Source organism: Azolla caroliniana, unplaced genomic scaffold (assembly GCF_043228905.1).
Source record: "Azolla caroliniana isolate FFs.n. ecotype wild unplaced genomic scaffold, voAzoCaro1.0.p SCAF_1, whole genome shotgun sequence".
NCBI lineage: Eukaryota > Viridiplantae > Streptophyta > Polypodiopsida > Salviniales > Salviniaceae > Azolla > Azolla caroliniana.
This window is the reverse complement of record NW_028230436.1, coordinates 20,729,376-20,740,043: the sequence shown is the minus strand read 5'-3', so window position 1 is coordinate 20,740,043 and position 10,668 is coordinate 20,729,376. Positions and strand designations below refer to the sequence as shown.

General features: G+C 36.3%; 1 protein-coding gene across 1 annotated transcript; it reads left to right on the top strand.

The window, feature by feature from the left end:
• The first annotated feature begins 3,183 nt into the window (after window positions 1-3,183).
• Window positions 3,184-10,668, top strand: LOC147869140 (putative hexosyltransferase MUCI70). Its single transcript, XM_087326748.1, has 9 exons — window positions 3,184-3,707; window positions 4,030-4,314; window positions 4,893-5,112; window positions 5,578-5,687; window positions 5,765-5,964; window positions 6,609-6,712; window positions 8,824-9,011; window positions 9,777-9,976; window positions 10,086-10,668. The coding sequence occupies exons 1-9, from the start codon at window positions 3,296-3,298 to the stop codon at window positions 10,278-10,280; spliced, it is 1,914 nt and encodes a 637-aa protein (XP_087182874.1). The 5' UTR covers window positions 3,184-3,295; the 3' UTR covers window positions 10,281-10,668.

Sequence of the window (10,668 nt, the reverse complement as noted above, 5' to 3'; positions counted from 1 at the left end):
GCCTATTAAAAGGCAATAAGAATACGCTCTCTATCAAAACTTTTCATATTTTTTTTCATTTGAGGTCATCAAAACTAACAACCTATCCTAATAAAACCGCTTTACAATATGGACATTGATGGATAGAAAATGATAGGATATATCGTCAATGATGAGTTTCGTGCAAAGTTGCATTGCGTTGATGTTGACATTGACATTAACATATTTTCTACAACACGAGCATTAGGAATGATATGAACACCCTTTAACAAGTGATGCTAGCAAAAAAGGCTAATTCACATTGTCCTCTCTATAAATAAAAACCATATGGGAAAAGGGAGAGCCTTCTTTAAAAATAAAGAATAACGTAGTTGAAAATGGAGATTTAGACAATAAAAAGAACAAAACAAAATAAAAATAGTGTAGAAGCAAGTAAACCGAACTTTAAGCTAGGTTATGTGGTTTTAGGATCTAAATAAATATTGTTATACATTTCAAAGGAACATATTTTTCACATCTAGACTGTGAGAGTAAATAATGTAATTTAAAAAACAATGTGTCTGCCATGTGACTCAAAACTAACCATTTTCATATCATCCTTCTCTAGAACAAAAAAAAAAGTACGAACAATTACTTCAAAAGTTACAATTATTGTACTTTGTAATGTAATGTCGTGGAGCCAAAGGATATACTAAAATGAAGGCATCCTAGCCTTTCTATCAATTTCTGCTTTAAATGCACAACTTGGCTTGAATTAGTTTATTAGCATTTCATTACACATCATCAAGCCCTGAATAACAGAAATGCAAAAAAAAACCTTGGTAAGAAGAATTTTTGTGGGAAGGAGCTTCAAACATGATTGTTTAATAATCTAGCTCTGTCTATGTACAAGTCTTTGAAAATGTGGTTCTAACACTATGTATTCTTTTTAAATTTATTGAGACTCAAAAACAAACGAATAATAGGGAATAGGTTTGTGGCAAATGGTGGGAAAATAGCAACAGGTTCACTTTGAGATTGATAATTATGTGAGCACTCATGCAATAAAAAATGTTAAAATCGAAATCAAATGAAATTTTAATCAAGATTATATTAGTGTTTACACTTGGTAGTTGATTGAGCTCATTTTTACGGTCTAAATAATAAGAGAAAATTCAACAAGGTATGGTGCAGATTTATGTTTTCAAAACTTTCGGCACATAATGCAAATGAAATGGCAATGCACTAGTAGAGCGTAAATTATTGATCTACATGGCTAAAGAACAATGGGCCTGCAAGTTTTATGGATGTGTGCTCTCCTTACGTTGTAATATGTTAATCATGAGCCCCATGTTGAAAGGGAAATCATATAGAATGCGCCTAGAAACATTTGCAACACTCATGTATGGCAAAATTGTTATGACAAAGTAAGGAACAATATTTATCATTCATTGCAAGCAAATTCTCAAAATTGTAGTTCAATATGCATGCAAAGCCCAAAAAAGACATAAATGTGCTCTTCATAACTAATGTTTGTTTCTTTTGAACTACATATAATGTCTTGGGAATGATTAATAATATGATTTTTAACCCTTTGGGTTCACAACACACAAGCATACGTTTTATAACTTTACCGTAAAACATGTATTAGTGTTTTTTTGAACATGACTATAATGTAGCCCCGTTGGTCCTAGTTATAATTTAGGCTCATTTGGCTATCTATGCATTAACAGCGAACCCCATCAGCAATATCATAGAGTGTTAGGGTTCGGTTGCTAGACATTATTATAGGATTACACACCTTTTAGGTTTATTTTTGTGGTTGATGTGTGTATAACAACATTCACATGTGATCAATTTATGTGTGCGCAACAATGTAGTATAAATTGATTAACAAATCAAAATGGAATCTTATTGCCAATACATGATCAAAGATATCTCAAATGAGCCCTATTACATTATTAATCACTTGGCGAACCTTAGTGCACCCACATTGATCGACCTATGAATGTAAACTCGGTGAGCACACATTGATTGCTCAATAAAAAATAGATCTTTTTCATATAAACATTTGATTAAGCAATCTTAATTGAGGCATGGTGCACATTTGGTCACGACTGAACATTAGTGCGCATACATATTGATCGAACAATCAATCGCAATAGAACTTCGTTGAACACACACTTTGGTAGAACGATTGGTTGCAATGAAATTGTGTCAACACATAAATAAATGTTGTTTGTGATCGAACCTATTTGTGTACGAATAGATTGATATATTTAAAGGTGGACCTCATTGCACATACAACCCAATCAAGAGATTGCACTCGAAGACTTGTCGTAGTCTAAATTGATGAGTCAAATACAATAAAAGTAAAAACGTTGTCATGCACCTTTCAATTGATGGCGACCAAAGCCTGATTTGCACATATTGAACAACACAACAACGATTGAACTTGCGAGATGCACTTTGATCATTTGATTTTACCCACACACCACACCACACCACACCACACTACAATACACTACAATAATCTATCTATCTATCATAACCAAACCTCGACCAACACATCGTTGATTGAATGATTGTAACGAAGCCTCAATGCACACAAATGAGTCAAGGAATCACAAGCAAACCCTAGAGTAGTAGGCACACATTTGGTTCAAAGGACGCGGAGATGATTGAGATGTGCATAGTAGTAATGGATCACATGTCGATCACCGAATCGTGATGCCCACAATTCATTGCAAACAGAAGTGAGTGAAGTGTGCACAAGTACAATAACATAGCATACATAGATAGCATAGGGAGGATGGGTCATCCCAACCCAACCCATCCCATCCCAATGCCCATGGATGGGTGGATGGATGGATGGATGGAACCACATACCTTCCAAATCCCTTCTTCCTTACTGTTGCGTGCGTGCTTCAGCTTGTGTGGAATGTAGAAAGTTACACACACACACACACACACAAATACATATGTACATACATAGTGGCAGTAGAGCAAGAGCAAGAGTAGCAGCGAGGAAAAAGCTGCTTCTTCTTCTTCTTCTTCTTCATAGATCTCGGTTTTACGTAACATCTCTCTTCTCTGCCTGCACACACATAGCTTTAGTTTTTTTTTTTTTCTTCTTCTTCTTCTTTTTCTTTTTGTGTAGTCCCCTCCCCCTCCCCCTCCTCTCTCCACAACCCAATCATCATCATCATCATCATCATCAGAAAAGAAAAGCAGCAGCAGAAAGTATCATCACGGAGCTTAGAAATAATAAAAGACCTACTTTCTCTTCTTAATTCCAATCTTTCTGAACCCATTTATAGAAACCCTAATAGTAGCTATGGCGTCCTTAAGCGTAACTTTGCTTCCTCGCTCTTCTAGCAACTCTAGTATCTCTGCTCTCTCATGGCAACCGTCTTCTTCTTCTTCATCACCACCACCACCATTACTACCGCTACCGCTACCACTACCACCACCACTACCATCACCACCACCACCACCACCACCACCACCATCATCATCATCATCATCATCAACAACAACAACAACATCTTCTGCATCTTCATTAGGTTTAAGAAAGATTCATCAGACCAAACCTTCAGAGTTTTCTTGCTTCTCCTTCCGGCCCCACAGAGTTTTTTCTACCAGAAGAAGTGCGGGGATGCTCTCTGCCGCACTCATCTGCGTATTTTCCTTCGTAATGCTCATCAACATCGCCAGCAGAGTTTCTATCCACTTTACCACACGCTCAGGTATGTTGGTCTATCTTTTTTCACTTCTGGTTTTCTCTTTTTCTTCTGAACATTTGTGGATATGGGCGATGGTTTTCTTTCTCTCCCTCTATTTTGGAATTCTCGATGCGGGCTCTCTATTTGGACATTGTTTACTTGGACTATGATGTTTCCTCTATTTCATTCTCTTTATTTGAACTCTATGGATGTGAGATATGGTTTATTCTCTGTTTCTCTATGTTTGTATCTCTCTTGCTCCTCTCGCTTTGTTCCTGTATTCTCAATGTGGGTTATCGTCTATTCACCATATCGATATCTTAGTCAATCTCCTCAATGTATGCAGAGAAAGAAACTGTATTGGAGCTCATAAATGTGGAAAGGATCAGAAGCTTACATTCTGATGCAAATAGTAGTGATAGAATAGGGAATCAATCCTCCCGGCTTTCAGAAGAGATCACTTTGAGAGCTAATACTATGCGTTTCATACATAATCCAAGATTGGATGATCATAAGAATACGACCAAATCTTCATATATGAGTTCAGATCAACCTCTTCCTCCAGATCATCTTTGCCATGGTTTCACGCTTCCTCCTCCACCCTCGGATAAGAAGAGAACTGGACCTCGGCGTGAGTGCTTAATTCCATTTGAATCAGATGGAGCTCACATGTAGAGCTGGCTGTTCTATTGTGAAAAGCGATTCAATTTGTGCATTCGCAAAAGGCTATTCTGTTTGAATCAGATTAACACTATTTTCTTGTCGAAATCGTTTAATTTTTGCATTTTCTAGGATTGTCTTATAATGTGCATAATTCCATTTGAATTAGGTATATCCACATGATGAATTATCCGTTTTATTCTAAAAATCTTAAAATTTGTGCATTCTTGGAATGTTTGTGATGCATAATTTCATTTGAATGAGATTAATCCACGTGTCAAATAATCTGTTTTATTGTAAACAAACTAGATGTGGTGTCCTGTGCATCAGTGCATATATTTCTGGAATGATGTATCCATTTTATTGTTAAATTCATTGAATCAGATGTTATTTATGGTGCATGGGATACTGCATATAGTGCTGATGCTGCTTATATTGCGTACTTCCCATTGAATTAGTTGAAATCGGGATGTAGAATTATCCGTTATAGTGCATTTGCTAGCTGTTGCTTATAGTACTGATGTTGATGTTATAGTACATTGTGTGTAGCTTGTCCTGTTTGCTATCTTCCAATTGAGGATGCGATCAAGAAGATGCCATCAACGAATAATTTCCCAATGCCGGTTATAAAAAGGCTCTCTTATGTTTTCGACGTAGCTGGTTCTCACACTGGCATAGGCCTAGTGGGCTCTGAATTTGGAGGCTATCCTACCTTGGAAGAACGGCGCAAATCATTCGAGATGCAAGAAGATATGAAGGTTTATTGTGGGTAGGTTATTTCTCCAGTTACCTTTTCTTTCTATTTAGTTTCACTTTTTTTCTGTTTATGCTAGTCTTACACTGAGCGTCCTCATTCTAATTGTGCACCGTTATTTTTATAAATTCACTTTTTCTCTTATGGCAGCCCTACCCTAAGGCCTGTCATTCTACGTTTGGCAATATTGTATATATATTGTAGAGGCTTGCGTTTAGTTATGGTAGCCTTATACCAAGGATTGTAGAATTCTATTCTTTTAGATTTTCTTTCGAATTATATCTTAACAGTAATGGTCTTTTGTTCCAAATATGCAACACTGTTTACACATTTTGTTTCCATCTATGCTAACCTCACAATGAGGGGCTTTATTCAGTTTGTGCAACATTATGCTCATTGATTTTCTTTCCACTTATGCGAGTCTGAAAATAACTGCTTTCACTCTAATAATATTTAGTTGTGCAACCTGGACTGTTATAGATTTACCAAGGGAGTAAAACCTGGACTTGGAACTGGTTTTGATATTGATGAACCTGATCTTCTGGATATGGAGAAATGTAGGGGGATAGTTGTGGCATCGGCAATTTTTGGTGAGCAACTGCGTTTATTTGGCATGTCTTTTTTCCTTTATTATTTTTGTACCGTTAGAACTGAGTTGATGTTGCAGGTAACTATGACTTGTTGCAACAGCCAAGAAACGTCAGTCCGCAGTCCAGGAAAAAAGTTTGTTTCTTCATGTTTATAGATGAGGAAACTCATAAATCTTTATATTCGGTTAACTCTGACCAAAACATTTTGGAGAACGGAATATGGAGAGTGGTGCTCGTACATAACATGCCATATTTAGATGCTAGACGCAATGGAAAGGTAATTTTGGAGTATAAGAACTGCGCACATGTGTCCACAATGGCCGTACTTTTTATTTGACAGTAACTTTGTCAGGTTAAGTAGTAAAGGTCCTTGATACCAGAAATTGTTGTGTCACGTTTGTTGTGCAAATGAGCTGTAAAATATTAGTTTTTATCAAATAGTAATGGTCTCAAGATAAACATAGATGCCCTACGTGCATTATAACCATTTTACACCTTACCCTGATCTATTGAAGAGGAGAGTATGCTTAATGATTGTTTTTAAACTTAAAATTGATGTTTCAGTGTATAAATATGTTTGGAAATCTTGCTAGTCAGGTAGTCACCTTATTATTGTGGGAATTACCCAGTTACGTTTGTACTTGGAAGGGGCTAATATTTGGGGAAAATGTTTCAAAATCAATTACAGCGATTAAGTTATGAGACAGCGAGGTAGAACCAGTATGCTACTTTTGCTGGGTTACATAGGTTTAGCTTAATTGTTAAGGTTCTTATCATTTGAGCACCAAGATTTTGCGAAAGTGCCTTTTCATATTTTACTGCAAATTTGGGATGGATAGTTATGGTTATTTTTTTATGAGAATGAAATGTTATAGAAATCAATGCTACCATGTCCTCATCATGTATTTATTTGGGAAATAGATTCCGAAGTTGTTACTGCATCGGCTCTTTCCAAATGCAAAATACTCCTTGTGGATTGATGGAAAGCTGGAGCTTGTGGTTGATCCTATTCAAGTGTTGGAAAGGTTCTCTTTTTTCAATCTCTCCTGTAGTATTCATAAGAATTAAAGTTCAGCCTTAGGTAAAGGTGTATCAAAGTTTTTTGCAATTTCTCCTGATAGTATTCATAAGAGTTGAAGTAATACTTTACGTCTAACTAATAGGTGAAGGTGGTAGTGAGCCCAGACAAATTAGATTAAGGTGAGTGAGAGAGAACTATACTTCTCACTAATAGGTCAAAGGAGCTGATGGGGCCAGGTAAACCAGGTGTAAATGAGAGAGTTATGGTGCAGGCAAGCTGAGAGAGACAGAGAGGGTTCAGGCAAGTTTTAGCCGCAAATTTAGGATTTTGGGGTTTCTGGACATCAGTTTATTAAAGTAGGCAGTTTGGTCACTTGGACAGTGTGAACAGCTAAGAAAGATATCCCTATAAAACTCTGAAGAAGAACTATTAGGAGGAATATGTGAATGTGACAGACAGACATGTGTGAATGTGGCTATGGAGATCTAGCTTAGGCCTTACGGACATGATTGTGATGGATGTTCGGCTGACAGGATACATGTGTGGACACATGACCAATGTGGCAGCTCAAAATCATAAAAGGAGGCGTGGAAGGCAACCCTATATATAGTTTTCAAGGGCCACCGTTAGCCAGAGAGATAATGGAGAGTCCATATTCCAAGAGGAGGTGAAACCTGGTGGGATGGGACAAGTTTTGTTAGATTTCAATGCCTTGTGCTGGGAGATTTCCCAAAGGTTCTCTCATTTTCCATGAAATTCCTGAAATATCCCTCTCTTTAAATTGTAGTGATTGTAGAGAGGGAAATTATAAGTTGGTATTTTCAAGATTCTGAAAAATGAGGGTTATATCTGGAAATTTGAAAATACTGGGGTACTTTTGGGAACATTGCCGAAAGATCTTTCATTTTCCTTGAAATGCCTGAAATCCCATCACTCTTGCTTGAAATTGTAGAGATAATAAAGATCGAAATTACAAATTGGTATTTTCAAGATTCTGAAAAATCAGGGGTATTCTTGGAAATTTGAAAATAGCTAGATGGAAATGGGTACATTTGGGAGTATCAGGGGTATTCTTGAAAATAGTGAGATGCCAATGGGTATCTTGATGAATTTACCTTTATATTATTTTTCTTCCCTGTAATCACTTTACAGTAATTGCTAACTGGAATGTTTCTTATGAATGTTTGGCTTTCTATTAATGATTTTGGAATTGACTGTAAGATTGATATGTGTAGCCCTCCCAATAACTGTATACAAGTGATAATGTAGAAAAGCACACATATGTATATCTAGATATATGTATATACATATACATATACATACATCTATACATCTATACATATACATATATATACACATACGTACATTACATATATTTATATAGATATATATTATATAGCACTTGTATACTGTTCTCAAGAGGGGTACACATATTGAATGCTCGAGTTAATTCCATAATTATCCATTGAAAAACACTTCGGAAAAGAGTTGGAAACTTAATGGGTTGGTTCATGCATTCAATAATAGTAGAAAATAAGATTGGTTTACACGAATTCTCCTTGTACTCGAGTATGGATGCCATAATGTTTTTCTATGAAGTTTTAAACATATGAAATTATGCTTGGATTTGTTTCACTTCTAGATGTTTCAGTATCACAAACTAGTATGCCCTACTGTCAATTGCAATGTTCATCAGTAAAACTCTTGAACACCAAACAGTAGTTGATCAACTCACACTGCAAATGTTTCACTCTAGTCCTGGAGGTCATATTCTGATCTCAAAACTCTCTTGCTCATAAAACTTGGAAGCCTAGCATATATTTTGATTTGTAAGGAAATTTGGTGATCTTGCATGATGCACTTTAGTCCTGACATTTTGAAAGATGATGATTACTTTTAATGGTAAAATGTTCCATATTAGTGACAAAGCTCAATAATCTCGCAACATGGTAAATTTTATATATCCTGAGTTGTGATGCTTTCTTGTTTATGTATGAATGAGGCATTGGAGTGGAGCTCTATTTTGGGCCAGTTTTAATGGTGGACAGAAAATAGCTTCAAAATAGAACTAAAAACAAAAACATACGTGCAATTTTTTACTATTTTTTGTTGCAGGTTTCTCTGGAGACGGAATAGAACATTTGCAATCTCACAGCACTACAGAAGATTTGATGTTTTCGCCGAAGCAGAAGCCAATAAGGCTGCTGGAAAATACTCTAATGCTTCGATTGATGCCCAAATAGACTTCTACAAGACAGAAGGAATCAAACATTTTGATCCATCAGCATCACCGTTTCCTAGCGGTAAACTTTCGAGTTTGAAACTTTAGTCTTTTTTCGAACGTAGGGGTTAGGTTTTGGAATCAGTCTTGACTAACAATCGGCAACGTTTTGAGAGTGTCCAAACCGAACCGTTTAAAATTTTTGAAACCCTAACCGAACCGAACCACGAAGCCATTTAAACTGAACCGTTAGGTAAAAATCCAAACCTTTAAACCATTAAACCGCTAAAATCGCGGTTTTGTGGTTTGGTTTCAGTTTTCAACTGAACCATTAGGTAAAAATCCAAACCGTTAAACCATTAAACCACTAAAACCGTTAAGCTGTTAAGCCGTGGTTTTGCGGTTCGGTTCGGTTCGGTTCAAACCGAACGGTTGCCAATTGTTAGTCTTGACTCGTTAAATAAAAGCTTGCTGTTTGAATGAAGGGTTTAGTGTTTGGAGGTAGTTATAACATAATATCTTGCTTTTGGAATTTAGTGTTCATTGAGAAGGTTCTGAACTTGCTATCATTCTTTGTAGATGCTCTCGAGGGATCATTTATGGTTCGGGTCCTAGTCAGAAATAATAGGTCACTTTTAGTTTGGATGTTTATAACTGTAATAGCATGTATTAGGAAATCTCATCCTTTTCATCTTGTTTTATTGGTAGATGTTCCAGAGGAATTCTAGGGATTTAGTGCTAATCATGAAGTGGTGCCTTTCTTTTCTGAATGTATGGGTTTAGGATGTTTCTATTAACTGTAGGAGGAAATCTGACCCTTTTTCTTGTTATCTTTTTGTGGAAATAGATGTTCCTGAGGGCTGTGTTATCATACGTGAGCACAACCTGATAACAAATTTGTTTACATGCCTTTGGTTCAATGAAGTCGATCGGTTCACTTCACGGGACCAGCTCAGCTTTGCAATTGTACGCAACAAACTAACAGAAAATGTTGACTGGGGTTTCAGTATGTTTCTCGATTGTGAGAGACGGAACTTTGTGGTTCAGGTGTGTACATGGAACTGTGTATGTGTATATTTTGATACTTGGTAGTATCTCTAGTACGTGTGTAATAAATTAACCCAGGATCGTTTGTTGATTTGTTTAATGCATGTAGACTTACCACAAGGACTTATTAGCGATGAGAAAAGTTCAACAACCAAGTGTTGTACAAACCAATAAAATTTCATCGTATTCAAATTTGATGTCTCGGCTCCCTCCAAAGCCTCAAGAAATGATCTTTCCAAATGTACAAACGGACGTGAAAAGAACCTCGGAAAGTAGAGGCAAATACAAGGCAACACCTGTATGAAGATAATGAATAGCTTGAACAAAAAAGCAATATTGCTACACCAACTCACAGTAGCGTCAAATGTGGTTTCCAGTTTTTGCTCATTTCTCTCCTCAAAAGGAAGTCTCAAAAACTACATATATATTTATGCACATATAGGAGATAAGGGTGCGAGTCTTCTTTTAATAGAGCGCACTAATTCTTTTAGTAGGGAAAACCCATCTCTGCATTAATTTATTGGTATTTTTTTGTATTATATAGATAAACTAAATAGAAAAGAAAATAAGGCATGCATTCCCTCATGCTAAACGTTCTGTATAATATGAGTTGGTATTTCAAATTTTGTATTTGTGAAAGACCACTTCGACTTTTGGGTCAATATGTACATACTTTTATTTCCATTTCCTAC

Excerpts from the sequence above, each read along its gene's own strand:
- LOC147869140 (XM_087326748.1), top strand. The coding sequence starts at position 3,296 with ATGGCGTCCTTAAGCGTAACTTTGCTTCCTCGCTCTTCTAGCAACTCT. Across the intron at positions 5,113-5,577 it reads GATATGAAGGTTTATTGTGG|ATTTACCAAGGGAGTAAAAC; the intron begins GTAGGTTATTTC and ends GGACTGTTATAG. Across the intron at positions 5,965-6,608 it reads ATGCTAGACGCAATGGAAAG|ATTCCGAAGTTGTTACTGCA; the intron begins GTAATTTTGGAG and ends TTTGGGAAATAG.